Source organism: Aulonocara sp. 'chitande type north' Nkhata Bay, linkage group LG10 (genome assembly GCF_057382095.1).
Source record: "Aulonocara sp. 'chitande type north' Nkhata Bay isolate Kocher_YH1m ecotype deep benthic linkage group LG10, A_spYH_male_GT1.1, whole genome shotgun sequence".
In the NCBI taxonomy this organism is placed as follows: domain Eukaryota; kingdom Metazoa; phylum Chordata; class Actinopteri; order Cichliformes; family Cichlidae; genus Aulonocara; species Aulonocara sp. 'chitande type north' Nkhata Bay.
This window is the reverse complement of record NC_141353.1, coordinates 34394408-34414681: the sequence shown is the minus strand read 5'-3', so window position 1 is coordinate 34414681 and position 20274 is coordinate 34394408. Positions and strand designations below refer to the sequence as shown.

The window sequence follows — 20274 nt, the reverse complement described above, 5'->3', positions numbered from 1 at the left end:
GCACTGAGCTTTATGTGACCCTGCATGCCACTGTGATCTTTAGATAGAGATTAAGACCCAGTGATTAATCTCTGTTATTAAAAGTCAACCAGTGCACCTAGGGTAATAAAATAAAGATCAGAGAGGATTTTTTATTTTTTTTATCACGCAGAAGTAAACAAGTTTGATTAGAGGTAAACAGATTTTCATTCAGTGCCCTCTTTTTAAATTGCACCATGCTCAAATTTCTTTTAATCCTGGCCACATGAGACTGTTCACTGTAAATTAATGGTGGTGTGGCCGGCTTTAGTTTATCTCAGGGTTGGTCATGTGTAGCTTTCCTGGCACTTGAAACCCACAGCTTGTCTGATCCCTGCGGACCCCACCATTACCTTCAAGTCTGGTCCACTCTGCTTGAGAAAAAGCATTCCTTTAGGCTCGGCCAACATGTAATTTGCATCAACGTGTGTTTGTGTGCATGCGTTTAGCATGTTAAAGTGACAAAAGGCTCTTGTGGATAAGAGTCGTCTCATTATAAGGGTGGGCACACACTTTTCTGCAGTAATGAGAATGTTTTCTGTGTTATCATTCATCACTGTGCCAGTGCTGGCAATTACAGAGGAGCAATGTGCATAATGAGGACTGATTAATTAATTTAGGCCAAACAGGAGGGCCGACTCCTTGCTAATTAGCATGGAGCATGGCTCCAGCAAGAGCCAGACACAAGGGGTTACAGCTGATATCCCCACCTGTGGAATATAGCTAGGTAAGTGGTCCGCGTGTGCTTTAGCATTGAGCGTATTGTATCTGGAAGTGTGTTTCACCAGACAAAATGATCACAAAGTCTCTTTAACAGTGCTAATGTTTCAGTTTAGTGAGCAGGACTGGAGACTTTGCAGCTTGAACTTACTGGTTTTTAGAGTCCTCTTGTGGTGACTCTATACATGACATGCAACCTGGACGTCAGCTTATGCTGTGATTATGTAGGTGCCTATTTTTTATGTTATTTGAACTGAGCAGAACAATTTAAATGTCAAATATGTATGAAAAAGATGTTAGAAGGTTGCTTTTGAAAGTATGGTACCGTGAGCTATTTCCATTCTGTTAGAGTTAATAGAGATTTGCTGTGTTCTTTAAACTTGACTGGTCAGTGAAGGTGACAGAATGCCTACAGGCTTGTAGAAAACAACTGTCATTCCCTCATCTGCAGAACTGAGCCGGTGGCATTGGTATGCAGAGGAGTTTTCAGAAATTGTTTTTCAAGCAGACCTTGGAACTTTGCAAATGCCTGTGCCAAGTTGGTGAGGGAAATGTTCAGTCAAGTAAGATCTGACTAAATTTAGTCAAATAAATAATCTTTTTTAAGTCTGTCTTGCATTCTCACCCGTCTTTGTTTGTGGCCAGTAGTAGTTCGTGACTGTTGTTTACCAACAAAGATCTCAGATGTTGTTGCTGTATTCCCAGAAACACAATATCTTTCGAAAATTGAAAAGAATTATGAAATCATGGATACAGAGCAAATGACTCAGGGACAACATATTTCTAAGATTAGTTACCAGTTTTCAAACCAGGACAGGACTGGCTTTTCATGACTTGGGGGCCATCTTTTAAGAAAGGAGCCATGTGGGATGACATTTGGGTACAGTGACTGCCAGATTGGTGCGGTGTGTGGCCGAGTAGCCTGCAGTGACTTACTGTGCTGTGGATGTTTGGACTGGAGGCATCTTGCGTTTGGCAGTCTTCTGTGGTGTCACTGGGATTTTTTAATAAACTTCAGGTAGAAAGGTTAGAGAACAGATGAGGTCAGTAGGGCAATTTAAAACCAAGGTTGACCGCAAGGTTCTTGACGAGCTAGCGTGACTGAGGGGGCTATTTAGGAAGCCAGACGTGAGTGGTTTCAGTGCATCAAGTGGAAAAGTTATCCGCTGATGGTGCCCACTACAATACTGATTGTTTTTGGATATTACAACAGTGTTGAACATGATATCTAAGATCTCGAGGGGACCTAATGACGCTGAAAGGCAAAGTTGTGCACCTAATTGTTTATCAGAACGTCAGCTATGGCACTGATAAATATATTTTGATTAAAACACTTTAAAGACCAAATCACTGCCAAAACTGTGAGGAAAGATTTCTCAGATGCACTGGTTTGCACAAAGGGGGCAAAGATCAACACGGCTGAGATGGAGCTCACTATACATCATTAGTGTCAAAGAATATGGGCTGTGGTGCTGATAAACCACCGTAGTAGGAAAAAACAGGAAAATCAATCACAGTGAAAGTAGTAAAATTAGAAACTAGCTTCATTAAAAAAAAAACAAGAGACAAAGAACAGCCAGTACATTGGCAACATTTTATAGTATGTGGCAAAAGGGATCAGTGGGTGTTGGTATATATTTGTGATGAGAATGCAGAAACCGGATGTAATCACACAGTATTAATACCAAATGACAGATCTACATCACTCTGGGAGGAAATCCATGAGAGCAGAGAAGACTGATAGCTTTTATGACCCAAAGGTGAAGAAGAGCTCAAACAGAAATGAAGATTCCATGCAGTGTATGCAGAATTCATGGTATTCCTCAAATAGATTTATGAGAAAGAAGGAAGTTTAAGGTCAAAAAAGTTATTTGCCTATCCTGTAGATGCCCTCATAGAAGGCACCAGGTCTGTATTTCCATAGAGTATTATCATGGAGATTTGGAAGTGAAAATTGGCTTTGTCATTCCTGTCACTTCAATCCACAGTGGTCGATTGTCAGAGAACACGGAGGTGTAAATTGCCCTCATAGTGTTCCAGCTAACCAGAGGGAGTACATTGCCACCCAAATTCATGCAGCCCACATTCATTATTTGTGTCCAGGAGGAAAACCCTGTCCAGATTTCTTCAAAAAAAAAAAAAAAGATCTACCCATCATTCTGGCCATATTGTGTTAAAATTTTATTTTGCATTATTTTTCACAGAAGCAAACCTTGTGGGGCTAATTAGATCTGCTTTTTGTTTATACTGTTAGTCAACATAAAATATTCAAGATTTATTCCTAGTCTGATTTTAACAGCAGTTTGTTTGCTCTCAGAGGAATTCTGTGGGGAGGTTCTGGGTAAAAGACAGAGTAGAAGAGAGGTCATTTGTTTCCCTTTATTATGAAACGCCGTCAATCACAGATAACATGGCTCATCAAATGCACCACCATCTTGAGATAACATTAGCTGAGCAAACTTACATTAAATCGGCTCAGCCATCAAACACTGGACATACTTGACAAAGTTTGCTCCTAATACAGAGCAAGGTAAGAAAGCTAATAGCTCAGTCAGACGAATGAAAATTAAACACCAACCTTATTCCATCTACATAAAATCCTCGGCTCCTTGGTGATTGCATTGAATTTTTTAAACATTCTCCAACCTACTGCAGCTTGTGGTGACTGAATGTCTGCCCAGAACTTGAGTGTTGCACATCATGACAACTTAAGATCACAAGGCAGTTGCACAGATAGGAGGCAACCTTTCTGCAAACATCATAGTCTGACTTGGACTAACTTCAATCACTCTCAGAGAGATTGTCAACAGTTTGCAACTATAAATTAGTTCGCAACTAATTTATAAATGCAAACTGGTTACCAACAAGATAGGACTCGACTCAACTGCCTGCCAGCCGGTTACATTTGGTTTATATTCCTATAGAACAACACATGGTTGAATAGGTGCAAATGTGGATTTCTGTTTATGTAAACAGCAACAGGTATGCGATTTTTGACAATTCATCATTTAATTGCTTTATTATCAGAAACAGATAGCATTCAGTTACAGACTGATATCAGGCTAATAGCAGGCAGTGGCAATATTTACAGCAGGTTTTAGTGACAGTGTTGGCATGTTTGACAATTTCAAGTAATTTATTGGATAAAACAGTATTTAATTTGGGTGATATAATTTGAATTTGAACAAAGGTGAGCACAATCACAGTATATGTTTTTGCTTCAAATCTTAAGGACCACTATAGTGACCACAAAACTATGACTCAGTAATATCATAAAACTGAGGTCATCATATAAAATAATGCAAAACTGGAGCCAAAAACTCAATCAAGAACATAATCCAGAAGCTAAAAGATACAGTAAGCAAATTTGGGGATCATAACAGCAAGTCAGCTGGTAGTTGCATTTTGTCTGTCCTCAGCATGCGATTTAAAAAAATCCTGTCATGTCGTTTCAATGGCTCATGTGTGCATCAGTCACATATATCAAATCTGGTTGAGCATGAGATACTTGAAACATTCACAAACATAAAGTAGCACAAAAATGCTATAAAAGCTGTAATTTATTACTTTAGTTTTCATTCATCTTTTAACATTAAATATTTATTACACATCTGTGCTCTTTATACGCAGCATTGTGCTGCTGAGATATTTTTTATTTATTTTTTTAGAGTGTTGGCATATGTTTGCTTGAAAGTTTTTTTGTCAGTATTAATAATCAGCTCATTAATGAGATTTTTTTTAAACATTTGAGAATAGCATATTATCTCAGAGCTTATTATTATTATTTATTTGTAACATATTCTTACTCATTTGTGTTCGGACAGTTGTTACACAACAGTCGCTTTTCTTATAGATGAGCTTGACTCAGAATTGGATATCTTAACAATATGGATATCTCTACAGTGTTACTGTAAATCTATTGCTCAGACAAATACATGTAGAAAAGACAAAGACACACCATTTAAGAACAAGCCGAAATTACATACAGCAGCTACAGAAACTGCACATTTTTGAGGCATAGTAATTTGAAACTTGTACTCTGAGCACTGTTTTCTCACCACACTTTGTGCCCTTGTTTTGTCACTTGATCTGGCACAGTAAACAGTGATGTGCAGTTTGCATTGGAGACGGCTGTAAAGACACCACTGCTGGGCTCCCATGAAGCATGTGATTGAAGGCATTGTGCTATTTTTATTCTTAATTTTTAAATGGTACAGTTCAGTGATTATTAACACAATCAAGTTAAGTCGTAAAAACTAGCTGCACTGCTATTTCGACACCAAATTTAGTCACGGGTAAGAGCAACCATTTTCTTGTCCTCTACAGCTTATATGACTACATTTCTTCCCCCCAGTATTCTTCATACTCTGTGTCTGATTGATGCTGATGTGATTACAAAGACATATGAATTTTCCAAATGGAAAAAGGTTAATGCATTTTTATGTTAATCAGTAACAGCGAAAAATCCGCCAAACTGTGACTTGACTACCGTATACTCAATCACACATTAACATCACAAACACACCTGTTTCTGTAGTTCTTCTATAATTCAGTTTTTGCTTGTATGGCAGCTTTTTGTAAAAGGCCGGTAGGACTATTCAAAAAGTAATTCCTTTGGATTATTTTGATGATATGCTCAAATACCCATATATGCACATCAGTATATATTCATGGGATGCGGGGTGGGGTGTTGGGGGGCGTCAGACAGACATGAATCATGAATAATTTAATGTTTACATTGCATCAGATGCATCTAATATAAACAAAATTGCAATTTTCCAAGTACTGCTGACACTGTCTAGTATCATCAGCTTGTGCTTTCATCAGCGTAAAGGGAGACAGAACACATTTACCAACTGAAGCTCTGTGCACAACACTCAGTGTCAGGTTTATATTGTTGATTGTCATTTATGCTTAGAAATATTTAACCATATATGCTTAGAGGTGTATAATCGATTGTGTAGTGATAGGATGTGTGATCCTTAGGAGTCTGCAAAGACTTCCTGTGCATTCCAGAGTGCTCTGGCATTCACACCCACACCCTGGGAGCATGGGAGAGGTCGTACCTTGTTTTATTGTTTTATGGTAGGATAAACATAGCTATGTCAGTTTTAGTCTAAGTGCCTTTTGTTTAGATGAACTGCTGGACTTCCAGGCCAGCAGGTTTAGGGAAGTTGTCTATGGGGTCACACTCTGACCCCCCCCCCCCCCCCCCACACACACACACACACATACTTACACAACGCACAGGCAAGGTACTCTTTGTGTGTATGAACCTATGCATATTCATATAACCACAATAAAAGGAGTGTTACAGGGAACCTGGCTGAGAGTCTGACAGAGGTCAAGTGGGTGGAACGACACTTGGCTCCAGGCAGGCCTCACGCATGCATGAGTAACACAAAGAACTTTGCCTACTTGTGTCTTGCTTTTGCTGTGTAGTAAATTGTCTTGAACGTTCCAGCGAATAGGTTTATGCTACAAACCTATCACTCAGCAAATACACCTCAGAGCCAGGGAACTCTGTCTGAATCTGCAAAGTTACTAAGGGGAAAACAAACAAAAAGTAACTCCTTTTTTTTGTGATGTCAATCCTAGTCTCCATTTGGGGAAGAATGACCTGCTGACCTTCTATGATGGTGATGACCTGACTGCCAACATCCTGGGCCAATACAGTGGCACGCGACCACATTTCAAGCTCTATACCTCCATGGCTGATGTCACTATTCAGTTTCAGTCTGATCCTGCCACTAACATCTACGGCTACAACAATGGCTTTGTAGTTCACTTCTTTGGTAAGACGGTGGTTTAGTTTCATTCCCTCTTAAAAAAAACCAAAACACTAATATTACATGCTTTTAATATAAGGCATACATTCTTCTAATTTTCTTGGGATTACATATATTGTATACTTTTTACTGTAAAAGTACCACAAGCAAGGGACCACAAATGGAAACAAATGTGGAATGTAAAATGTTACTCATATCTGGAACCTAACACATCATCATTTAGGGAACAGGAAAAAAAAGAAAGGTGTATTTGTTCCCCTGTCTCTTTGTTCCCCACTCTTGCTGTGCCTTTGTCTATCTGTCTTCTGGCTTATCCCAGGTGCACAGGATTAAATAACAACAAACACGAAACATAATAAAAGTGTTCACTTCAACATCAGCTGGTTTTACCTAACTCTTTGTGTTCCCCGCCATGTATGCTGCAGTTAGGGAGGCACAGATTGACTGGTGCCAAACCACATGCTGCGCTCCTCCTAGGAAACATCACAATTTTCTTCCCAAACAGTTTCTGTTTAGAGCACAAAGAAAGCAAAAAATCTGCAGTCGTATTTATTCCCTGCAGTGGGGGTTGCATATTAATGCTCGGCGTTTTCCTTGAGGATCCTCATTATTCCTTTTAGATCTAGATCTGCTCTAAACAATAAAAAAAATGTTTGTTATACAAGAAAATGGATTATTAGGAGAATATTTATATATCCTCAGTAACACATTGTCCTCACAATCTTTGCAAATCCTTTTTTAACAACCTGTCTCTTCCCTCCCATATCTGCGCTGCATGACACCAATGGCGCCAACGCCAACAGAGGTGCCAAGGAATGACACCTGCTCAGAGCTGCCGGAGATCACCAACGGCTGGAAGAGCATGTCGCATCCTGATCTCATACACGGCACTGTGGTCACCTACCAGTGCTACCCAGGATACACACTGGTTGGCTCTGAGATCCTCATGTGTCAGTGGGATCTCAGTTGGAGCGGTGATGTGCCAAAATGCGAGGAAGGTGAGAGGAAGCATATAAAACTTTGTAGTTTCTCTTTAGTCCACCTTGGGAGTTAGAATACGCCATCATTGGTCCAAGTCTCAGACCTTTTTGCTTAAATATTATGATAACATGGCTAATTATAGTCTTGTTACCATAATACCTGGTTAATTAGTTAGTTTGATGTAGCTGTGTTATTCTGTGACTGTTCAACTTTAATACATAACATGAGGATGCATTGTCATGTGGCAAATAGTTAACAATATGACATTTAGGGAACAATATTTAGTGCAGCCGGTGCACTTCCTTTGCACAACAAATTCAATGTAATGTGCATATATGTAATTGCCCCTCATAATTTTTTAAAGGTTTTTCCAGTTACCCAAGAAAAAAAAATCAAAACAATATCAAATTGAATATTTTTCCTTGTTAATTATACTTTTTATCACTCCTGTACCAGCACCGGTGGCAGTAATAACTAATTATCATCACTTGTTTTTGGTGTTGCACCAGTGATGACATGCCAGGACCCCGGGAATGTGCAGCACAGTCGTAAAGTGATCACAGGCAGTCGCTTTGCTGTTGGATCGACTGTACAGTTCATCTGTAACAAAGGCTACATCCTGTCAGGCTCCAGCCTTCTAACCTGCTACAACCGTGATTCAGCTATGCCCAAGTGGAACGAGAGACTGCCCAAATGTGTCCGTAAGTTCCCTCAGTCAGAATAGCATAGATTCGCAGACATGCAATTATGCACGCCCACACTGTCAGCGATGTGCAGCTAAGCAATTATGAGTAAAAGGCAAAAATTACAATGTGTCACTGTTTTTACTGTACAAAGGTGCATGAAAATAATAATAGTCCTAATCAAATATATTGTACTGCTCCTCAGCTGAAAAGTATGAGCCATGCAGGAATCCCGGTGCAGCTTCCACCAGCATGCAGAGCTCTGAAAAGGCTTTTTATCAAGCAGGAGAGATGCTGACTTTCTCCTGCCACCCCGGCTATGAGCTGCAGGGTTATGCCACCATATACTGTGTTCCTGGACACCCGTCACAGTGGAATAGCACTCCTCCTGCCTGCAGAGGTAAACCACGTAACAAGCTTTTAAATACAGTCAAAATATACAAAAAGTAAAGCAGAATCTCAACAGTTTTAAGTGCTGTTTACAAATGCAGGTTCTTTTGATTCTTTTGGCCATAAAAATAAAGCATGCACTGTGATTCACATTGCATAAATATGGTCTACATACTCATTAAACTGCAATTATTTCTTGGTAGCGTCCTCGACACATTATGTAAATGAACGCAGACTAGATGGTAAGTCATATTTCAGTACCTTGCAGAATTGATTGATATTTATTTGTTGACAATCATTCACAGGGGTAATTACATGTTATGTCCTTTTTTTTTTCTTCTTCAAGTTGTTAATACAAATTATGGCACAGAAGGAACCAACATTGCCCTTGCAGTATTTATTCCAACTGCAGTCATCTTGGTGATTGTCCTTGGGATTTACATCTACTTTGCAAAGTAAGTAATGACTCAAAATTTTATGCGTTTCCCTTGTAATAAAGGCTTTACATGATGTTTCCTGTTTCTGTACTCTTTGCTCAGACTCCAGGGAAAGTCTATCAGAATGCCAATGTCCTCGCCACCGTATGACAACATGACAGAAGAGTCTGCTTTCGACAACCCCATATATGAGAGTGGAGTAAGTACAGATGTCATGAGCATGCAAGACGTGGATTCACAGAACACCAGCGTGCTGTCCTGATCTTTTCCCATCCGGATGTCATCCCATCGTCATCTCATGTCTCACCAGCAGAGGGCGCCCTCACACCTTTCGTCATCATGTCACTCATCACTGAGAGCTAGTGGTCTGAGCTGTGAGATAGGAACATTTTTCCTCACTTTACTCTGATGTCACATCTCATTTGCATCCTGGATTTCCATTCTATCCTCTCAGAGAAGTGAGAGTGCTATGTTAGAGCTCATAGTGGTAACTTTTACCCAACTTTTCCCTAAAAGTTGTGGTGCTGTGTAACGCTGATTTGGGGGCAACAGTAGACTAAATACAAAAACAAATTAAATTCTTTTTTTTAAAAGAGTGTTTTAGCGAGATTAAGAAATGCTTCAATGTGAGAGACAGTATAGATAAAGAACATTTAAATGTAATTTACCAACATGTATTTCCAATACTGCATAATAACATCATGCTATTGTCAACCACCCAGAAAGCATTGCTTTAAAATGGTTCTGTAGCAGAAATCCATTCACACGTTCAGGAACACTTTCAAAAGCCATTATTGTTACTGCATCTACAAATCTAACACCACAGTACAAAGGAGGCCTTTAATTTTCAACACTTTACATGTTGCCTCTGTACAGGTTTCATTTAAATATGGCTTTTAAAATTATTTGGAAATCACTCTGTTTTGTTTTGATTTACATTTTACACAGCATCACAATTTCTTTTGGAAATGATATAGTTGTATGTTTATCATGCTATATGCTGCAGTCCCCGTGTGTGTATAAAGGTACAGTTTGCTGTAAAATCTAGCAAATGAAATCTAGCAAATGAACTTGTGCTGTGACGTTAATTAGCCTTAAACTAGCATATACCTATAAAGTGTACTTTAACCTTTGTAGTGAGAAGAACCTAGAATTACATAAATGGCTATTTTTATTTAAAATAGATATTTAGTTTTTATACATATTCTCAGTCTTCTTGAGGGTATAGTTACCAGCTGATTCATAAGTCAAAAGGTACACAAAGTACATAATATATGCATAGGCTGTTGTGACAATAGTAATTCTATGACTCTATTCTCTCTTCTTTGCTCCTTCAGCACTGGCAGACTCATTCTAGATACTAAATCCTGTCATTATGTCCAGTTTGGCTGTACTGCAGAACAACTATGAGGTGAGGTCTCCTTCTGATTCTGAGATCTCATCTTACTCCAGTACCCCGACCGTTCAACGATCTGTTTTTGATTTTATCTCGATCCTGCCACTTACTCACTTTTTGTCTGAAGATTTTTTTTTCTCTTAAGAACCACTGGTTGGTGAGAATTTGGAAAGACATTGTCGGTCTGTCATGAAATATGTAACATATTGAGAATGAAATGCTAAATCATGTTTGTCTATACCTAAATAATGGATAACAGATAAGGCTACTTAATAAAAAAGAAATATCCCCTTGAAGATGCTTTGTCTATCACTGCATTTCAGTGAAGTTCACAATGTTGTGCTGTTATTGAACAACAATTTTATGTGTGGCTATAACATCTATGTATGTCATATGCAGACTTGTCAAACTTCTTTTTAGTATTGTCTTTATCAGCACCCTGCTTTACTGTTTATAAGTGACAATTGTTTACTCACTTTCATCAGAAGAAAAGTTAAAATGACCATAAGCTGATGATAGACTTTTTTTTTTTTTGGTAAAAGCTTTAGCAGTGGTATTTGAAAAAAAAAAAAACATGTAGTGGCAAATCCATAGCTGCCCACCTAACAAACATTTCATAGGCTTTTTTTTTTTTTTACTGTATCATTGCCATTGCAGCCTGTATTTTCTTATGTTCAGTTTAATAAAATGTCCAGGACTGATCACCAACACTTTATACATCATCTAACTACTTGCTTTCATCTAAGCTCGCACTGCTCATTTTGACAACATTGAATCAGAATGGTAATAACATCTATTAGAAAAGAGATTTGCTGTAATAATTAACAGCTGTATTATAAGGAGGAGCATATATGCACTTCACAAGCTGTACCACCCTCAATAATTTCCTGGGTTTTTTTAAAATTATTATTATTATTTTTAAGCAGATTGCCTTGTCTGATCTGTACAGGATGAATGAAAAAGGTTAAGAGTGTTCCATTTAGAGCACAAGTAAGAATTACTCAATTTCTTTGGACCATCTCTGCACTAGTCATCTTTTACTCCAATATTCTTTTTTTTTTCTTTTTTCCTCCCCATTTTACCTATTTTGTGTATTACTGTAAATATGTCTTTCTCTCCACAGTCAAATCAGTTAATCTGTGGGACATCATGGTGATATTTTTCTAAAGTAAATTGTTGATGACTGTCAGTGATTGAATGTTTTCGAGTCCTTTTTATCGCCTCGAGTCAGTGGCAATTAGAGATTGGAGGAAATCTGGCTTTGATTGTTCAGCTCTGTTGGATACAAAGGCCCCATCCACCCAACAGACTTTGAAAAAAATAATTGCCATTATTACTTGCTTCACTTTGTATGAGTCTGCTATCTGTAAATAGACTGCCTGTCCAATATGAGTGCCTCACGACTGACTATAACCTGAGTCATCACATGTGAAAATAACAGGTACATGAAAGATTCATTCAAGATTCATTTACTTTCACTTATGATTCATTTCTATCTTAATGTTCATGATTAAGGGATTTAAGAAATGATCCTGGATATATTACTATGAGCATTTGTGTAGTTCTGACTGCATACGGCCTCAGAGGATTTCTCAAATACATGTTTTCATTCAGGAACCATTAGCTATGCATACCGCTCTTCTCCTATCACACTGTAAAGTCTGCCTTAAAGGATAAACATCAGCTAGCTAATTTGTGTATGTTACAAAGTGTAGTTGCACCACATCATTAGCATCCTAGGACAACAATCCTCAAAATCTAGTGAGTGCATACAGTAATCAGCTCACATCCTGATCCATGTCACTGAGTCACTGCTTTACAAAACAATTGAAATCCTGCAGTGTGCAAAATAAATCCCTGTGCAACAGATGGTTGTTTACTTGGGGTCATGTTGTGGTGCATCTGCCTGTGTTCAATTTTGTAGATAGATCTCATCTCCTTTGTGCAAATCCTTTCTGTTCTAACAAATCTTTCTTTCAGTATCACAGCTGCTGTGACCACATACAGGAAACTGCTTCATCTTTAACTATCTATAACCCTCTCAAAAAATAAATTAAATTGTTACATAAGTATTGTCACTGACTCATTAATGACTAAACTTGTGTTTTAAACTCATAAAGAAGTCCTTACCTGATATAATAACAGGGCAGACACGTAACATTATATGTCACAAGTCAAAATGTTAGCTTTAAAAAGGGCCAAATGGAAAATGTATATTGTGTGGAACCACTGATTTTCACCACAGCTACAGCGGGATAAGGCCATATACTAGAAGCTGCAGCATAAGCATTTATGCTGCCACGTGTCGGCAATTACCAGAACTGAGATTATCAGCTATCTGTGGAACTGAAGCATGTGCGTTCAAATGAAATCGATGCAAAAATACTGTATTGCAGGCAACACCATATAAATGTCTCCATGCATTTGTGCACCTCTAGATGGCAGCATGATAACAAGACATGCACATGAGGTACTCACAAGCCTTTGTGATGAGCATGCTGTAGTTCTCATCCAACTTATATTAGTGAATTATAACTCACAGTGTATTTGTTTCCTCTTCACATCTTCTTATGAAGCATTTGTATATATTAAAACAACCCATCTCTGGTGTGTGTGTTCCTCAAACCCCACTAGAGGCCTGAGGTTATTAGCTGTTCCTAGGGCTTCCCTCTTCCATTGAGGTTTGGGTTTTACAGCTCCCAATGCCGCAGGACCACTGCAGAAATGCATATATACATTGCCAGTTACACCAGTGGACCATGGGCCTTCTCCACAGGTGAGGCATGGACAACCAAGGGAAAAATATGTATAATAACTAATTATATATATATATATGATTTATAAAATAGACACAATAAGATAAACATAAGCACTTTGTTGTTGCCACCGTGCTCAACATCAATCCTATTTCTATTGTTAACTGGAAAAGCAATGGGATGTGTAAGGGTTGTGAACTTCTTCTTAAATGGGACATGCCAGAAAGGATCCCAGAACCAATGAATAAGATGAACAGTTTTGATCATGACGTCTTACTCATTAGCATTCAAATAGCTGAGTATGGCTGTGCACTCAGAGGGTTTTTGTGAGGACCACAACTAGAGTAGCAGTAGTAGCAGATCTGACAGCCTCAAATGAAAAGATCTGACTTGCACTGCAATACGAAGAGTCGGTTATGTTGTTTAACAAAAAAATAGGAAGAGCCCACTTTAAATAAGTAGCAACAATAGTAATGAGTAAACAATATAATGCAGTTATATCTAAAATACAAGCATTTTGTTTATTCTAAACTATCAGAGGGAATGAGACTATATTTCTTTTAAAATACATGAGGGGGTTACCTGATATTTGGGGCTTTTTGATATACTAGTTAAACAAATGAAATGCCTGCTAAAAACGTCAATTCCCTGTGTATATTTGATCACTCACACAGTAAAGACATAAAGTATTTCTGCTCAATATAATCTACGTTTGACCTTTTTTTATCTTATCTTATCTGCGCAATTCCTGGTGGTTTTTCTATCATGTCAGATTATTCTTAGACTATGATCCTCTATTTTGATTGAATGATGGTTAAATGTATCTAATAAAATAAACATGTGCTTCAACCCAGAAGATTTATAACCATGTCAAGATTTTGTGTTTTTGTGCTTATGTGTATAAGAACCTGTTGTTTTTTTGTTCTTTCTTTCTTTTTTTCCTGTTCTCAGTAAATCATTTGGAAGCAGTCACCCATGATTTCAGCTGAGCTTTCACTCTGATGCTGGGGACATGGAGCAGCTTGAGCCATTAAAATGTAAATTGCCTGTGCAGTCTGAGGAAGAGGGCCAGAACAGGGATCTACTCATGCATTATGTTGTTGTCTTTACTTTACACGTTAATCATTGACAGAACAACGCAGTGTCTGCTGTCAGGGACAAGAAAAAGAAGAAAAAGAAGAAAGAAGGTACTGAGAAAAGTATAAAAATGCACATATGCAAACATGGCAGTGCTGGGGTTTTAATGCTTTGCATGTATTCATTTTAGAAAAGGAGTGACAAAATAGTAAACTTCTCCTAATGAAGTAAAACACATAGATTGCACATACGATGGAGGTGGCCACCTTGGCATGTTTTTGCCACCATGTTGGCATTTTTTGGCGCCACAAGCAGTCAATATTTGGAGATCTTAGAGGAATGCTAATATATTAGCTAATGCTAAGGTGTTCTTTTAGCAAGCTGCATGCAGCACATACACAAAATAGAGACATAAACATATTAGATATTTCCATTTAAAATGGCCAAAGGGATGCCACCACAACCTGCACAGTGGAGAGGTCCAGAGCATGGGAGGTCAACAAGGCAGCTTCAGCTACAGCTGCTTGTGTCAGCACAGCTGTCAGTCTAAGTAGCTAACTAACTTTAAGCCTTATTAGCATCCAAAAGGAGGAGTCCATAAAGGAAGGGGGGGACTGTGTGTTGTCAGCATTGCAGGCACGTCTAGTGTATACAGCAGTCAGCCTCACTGCGCACAGAATACATTCAATGTACAGAGGATTTTATATTCTAGCATCCGATGAGCCAATACCAATTGTGGTGGTAAAACGTATAAGTGCTTTTGTATACTTTTTTTTTTGCATCAGTCAGCAGCATGACTGTCCTTTGTTTGGACTTGGTTATCATCAATGAGGAGTTATTTTGCTAAAACTCCAGCAGATGGCAATCTACTACTGAGTCTGCTGTGAAAAGAAGGTCGACATGATGAAGACCGTCACCAACACTCACTACTTCTACAGTGCACTCGTGGTGGGCTCACAATTAAACTGAAATGCCCTGCCTACAATCCAATGGAGACCTGGACATGGCAATTAACCCACTAATACTGCAGACCATTAGACCTCCCTCTCTGTGTCAGCAGTCCCAGTGCATACAGTACACTTACTAACAGACTGGGTATAAATGACAAAAGATAGTTTAATGTAATGACCCGTTTGAGAGTCTAGGGTACAGTGTGCACTCATCTTTGTTAAGCTGCAGCTGGTTATTTACGCAGTAGAAATGCATTTCAAGACAAATTTCACTTTTACCTAAATTGTATGTATTCAAATTAAAATAATTAGGTTTCCAGATGTACAAACACTATCATATGGAGATGTACACTATAAGAGATTAGTATTTCAGTAATATTATCTTAGGAAAACAAATTATATTAGCTACTGCATAATATTTGAAATTTAATTGAGTATTTAAAGCTTTGACATTTGTCTCTGAGACTTCTTTCCCCACCTGTTTTAGCTGAGATAGACAGGCAGCTCTCCCTTTTAATCTGATGTTTGTGACTGCAGTGGAGAAGAAACAGCAAATAAGCAATAAAACTACTACACACTGTCTCACATCTCTTGCTTTTCTCCTCACAAACCTTACTTAATCTTATGTAGCCTTTAAGCAAAACAATAAGTAGGGAAGCACTTTGTTTATCAGTGACAATACTAAAATCTTTTTTTCTTTCTCTGAATGAAAGCATCCGACTTGAAACAAATGCAACCACCAGACTTAAGTAACATAAGTACAGTTTTACTTCACTGACATTAAGCGTAAAGGGAGGGAATATGAAAATGAATACTCAAAGAGGCTTCCTCTTTTTTCTTTATCCCCTCAGTTCTAGTTTTCATGTAAAACTATCTTTAATCTGCTACAGTGCTGCATTTGTTACAGTCCCTGGGGACCAGTAGCTGATGAGGCAGGCAGCCATGTCATATCGCTCAGACAGGACTCACGGTTGTTATTACAAACTGCAGCCTCAGGAAGCCATTTTGCGCAAAACAAAGGGTAAAACCCTCCAAGCCTCTGGTATTGCTTGATGTGGCAAGATGCCAAATCTCACTCTCCAGCATATGCAGGGGGTCTGGGCTTCCCTAGCACACGTTGATCACTGAGAGTCGTGTAAACAAAGAAATGCCTGAATTAGATATCATCTTCAATCTCCAGAGCCACAAATGATTTTCCTAGCAGAAACTATAAACTAATGTAAAGTCAAAGGTGAAAATGTGCAGGAAAAACACCTTCTTCTGTGATTATCTTGATTTATTTTGACTTATAAGGAAGAGCTTAATAGTATGCAGTATTTTTATACTTCTTATCATAGAACCAGATGATTACAACCAAGTAACAGGACGGTTCTTTAAGTAATTAAAACCTTATTTGCAAGTGGGATTCACCGGTACTCTTTAGAAAAGATTGTACTCTGTATGTTGAGTATTAGAAAACACACAGCTTTATTGTTGCATCGTTTCAGTACAGTACAAGGATGTAGCCTTACATGCTGCTTATAGAGTTTGTCTTCACCTCTTCCTTTAGCACTTCTAGTTCTGTAGCACTTGTAACCAAATATCTTGACCTTTCACATATTATGATCTTGTGAAATACATACATACATATATATATATATATATATATATATATATATATATATATATATATATATATATATATATATATATATATATATACATGAAACATATATATGGTGTTTTAATGAGAACTTTAATTATTTTCTAAAATGAATATAAGGATGCTGGGAGCCTCCTTTGAAACTAGTTGTCTTGTGAATCCATATGGTGTACCCGAACCATGAAGGTGACAAGGCAGAGTTATGCATGGAAATTAATGTTGAAAGGAATAAGAAGATGCATGGTTGAGTGGATGTTTTGAAGACTATGTAAAAAGGATAGATGATGATGATAACAATGGTGGGGATACGCTGAGAAGCTGAGGCAAACAACAAAGAGTGGCTAACTTTAGTTAATGTGAGCTTTGTAAGCTCTGCTACCTTTAGAGGTGCAAATGTTTCGTATTTTGTAAAATCAAAATGTATTTATACAAGCTGAGAAAAATAATTTATGATTAGAGTTTTTAATGATACTGTGGTGTAAACGTAGGAAGTGATATTTGATTTCCCAAAGACTATGAAACCATTGGGTCAGCACCTTCTCGGTATATTCAAGCAATGGTACATGCTGGTCAGTTTCAATCGCTGACTATGTGTGCAGCTTCCCAAGTGTGTTACTTTTGTGCAAGCAGATAGCCTTAAAGTGTTAATGTGTAGGTGTATGTGTGTAAGGCAGAGAAATCACATCAATGTATTATCTGAGGTAGAGCAAGATAGGACATGTCTTCCAGGATGCTGGGCAGGCTTGAGATTGAGGGGTCTGAACAGAGAAGGTACAAAAGCGAGAGAGCCAGAGGGCGGAGGCGAGTGGATGAGCCGGTGAGATGATAATGCAGCATGACACCTCTGAAATGAATCCCTGGTTACCATGGCAAAAAAAAAAAAAAGAAGAAGAAGAAAAGATGGGACAGTCTCTCAGGAGCCTCAAATAAAGCCAGCTCTAAATGATATTTGATTAGTATTTAGATCATGTTCCTGTTCAGCAGAAGCATTTTGTCAGCTGTTTGTGCACAAGTACCTCCAGTTTTGTAGTTACTATTAGTGATCCCTTTTGATTCAGTGATATGTAGCATGGTTTGAATAGATGTTTGTTGTTTAAGAAAATCTTTTTTTATTCTTTATTCACATGGTCTTGGATGTTTTTGCTTTCAGAGTGAGATTTTTGGAGAGATAAATTCAGTAGTTTCTATTAAAACTATTAAACATGTTGCTGAATACGGAACCAGGAAGACTTAATTCTATTTCTTTCATTCTTTAGCCTTGTCATTCACCCATCAGAAATGTAATTATTAACCACATATGTACTTCTTTGAATGTTTTCAAAGCAGCATGTCTGTGCATTGTCATATCATAGCTTTTCCAGCCTACATGTAAATTTGCAGCATTTATTTATGTACGTCAACATGTAAAATAGATTTTATTTGATCTATTTGACAGTCAGCTGGGGCATCTTTACATATCGTTGCATCACAGAGAAAAGGAAAAAAACATGTATATAGTAATTTGGCTTTTTGTGTATCCAGTGGAGTGTACAAAAGGTCATATTACCAAAGTCAATATAAAGTATAGCGATGACATTTTTTCAGAACACATTGCAGTTGCTGAGTAATGTAAAGTAAAGCACAGCAAATGTCACAGCTATTTGGAAGCAATATTCCATTATGTCTGAATTACTGAATTGCATAAATGTCAGGTAGAGTGTATAGCAAAGTTGGATTGGTGCTGTAGGTAGACTATCCTGTATGTAATAGACTGTGTGCCTCATGTCCAAACTGCTGGACTCTTTTCGCTGCTGCACTTGCACTTCTCGGTTTTCTTGTCTTCTTAGACTGCTGACCAACCCTGAACTAATCACATCTGACTGCTATCTGTCTCCATCAATTACATACTAGGCGCCTCAAGCTCTTCTGCTTCAGTGCTGTGAAAGAGGCCGTACAATGCTACAAGAGACTCTTGCTGATTTGACTTTACCTGCTTATTCCTATAGAGTGCCTCTAGTAATGACGATCTGGGAGCAGAAGGGCAGGGAGGTGGAGCTGACTTTGATAGAAGTGGTTCTAGTGGGTGGTGGTGGATGGTATATGTGTATGTGTGGGTTTGGGTCACTCACACTGCAAACACAGATTGACAATCGCTCACTCACACTATAGTCAGTCAGTCAAACAAGTTATTGGCTTTCCTGACCAGCTTTGGACTGTTGGAGGAAGCACAAACACAAAGAATAGGCAAACACGGGTCAACTGAGCTGGGTAATAACTGAGCAGTATTTTCTTAATAAATGTTAAATAACTCCTGTAAAAGATTTACAATGCAATGCGCAATCATAATTAATGGTGTGTGTTAACAACTTTTTCGTTTGTTGCTAATTCTCACTGATAACCAGCTCAGTGTGTTTCTGTTATGAACAAGTCTGTCTTTGGTAGCTGATGCCAAACCAAGTAATAATTCAGCTAACTCCACTGAATCTTTCTTTCTTTCTTTATATTTGATCTCTTACCATACACCATCCTGGACATTCCTCTTATTCATTGCCTGTCTTCTACTTGCTCACTGTCTGGCCGTGTTGCATGTACAGGAGATGTCTGACAGAGACAGATTACTCAGTCACAGCTTAAAGGTGACTGCCTTGCTCTGTGTTCCCAAAAGCGATGGATCATTTGAATCCATCATGGGCAGCAGCTCTGGTCTCTATATAGACAGAGCACATGAAAGAGACAACAACAAAAAAGGCAGGGGGGAGGGGGTGGGGGGCTAGAATTTGTTGGCAAGAAACAGGGAGATAAAGGGGAAGCATGGAAGACTGCAGGAGAGTTTTGTGCTGCAAATACTGAGAAGCGCTAGAGCAGTGATGGAATGGAGAGAAGAGGAAAACGAGAGCCGCTGAAGATCATCATCCACTGGTCATAGCGTATGGAGCCTTCTACTTGAGAAGAGTGTATGGGGGTTGGGTGTGCTTTGAGGCATTTATCATTATTGGCTCACACCTCCATCCCTTGCCCAACCTGATATCCCTCCTGCCGTTGACATAAATCATGATTTTTCCATAATAGGTCTCCTTTCTGCCATGTGGGGAAGAATGTGCAGTTCCCATCGATTTTAGCCTCTGTTTCTCCTTCTTCCCACACATCAGCTCACAATAATGATGCATATCCATTATCAGCCATTTGTTTTGATAGGTAAAGTTTACTTTTACAGTATATGACCTAATTTGGATGAATGAGGTACTAAGGGGAGTAAACAGTGCTTAGTTTGGGAAACTTGTACAGCTATCCTTTTCTTTGCTAATATCCGTTACCTGTCCATGTATTAAGAGATATAGTTGTTTGACAGAGCTGCATTTTAACTCAGTATTTCGGGATGCTTATATTAGCAGGGAGGAAGTATACTCTTTGTTTTTCAATAGTAGCTCTGAATCAAAATCAGCACTTAAATCATTA

General features: G+C 38.4%; 1 protein-coding gene across 2 annotated transcripts in view; it reads left to right on the top strand.

Moving 5' to 3' along the window:
- LOC147321277 (seizure protein 6 homolog) overlaps positions 1-11603 on the top strand; it is a 96211-nt gene extending 84608 nt beyond the window's left edge. Inside the window, exons 10-17 of one of the 2 annotated variants that reach the window (XM_086309638.1) lie at positions 6337-6533; positions 7331-7525; positions 8018-8209; positions 8397-8591; positions 8785-8823; positions 8928-9036; positions 9121-9217; positions 10356-11603. In XM_086309638.1, the coding sequence (XP_086165764.1) occupies positions 6337-6533; positions 7331-7525; positions 8018-8209; positions 8397-8591; positions 8785-8823; positions 8928-9036; positions 9121-9217; positions 10356-10382 (1051 nt within the window). In that variant the 3' untranslated portion in view covers positions 10383-11603. Of the gene's footprint in view, positions 1-6336; positions 6534-7330; positions 7526-8017; positions 8210-8396; positions 8592-8784; positions 8824-8927; positions 9037-9120 lie in introns of both variants that reach the window. The other variant, XM_086309637.1, reaches the window with a different exon arrangement.
- The last annotated feature ends 8671 nt before the right edge of the window (positions 11604-20274 follow it).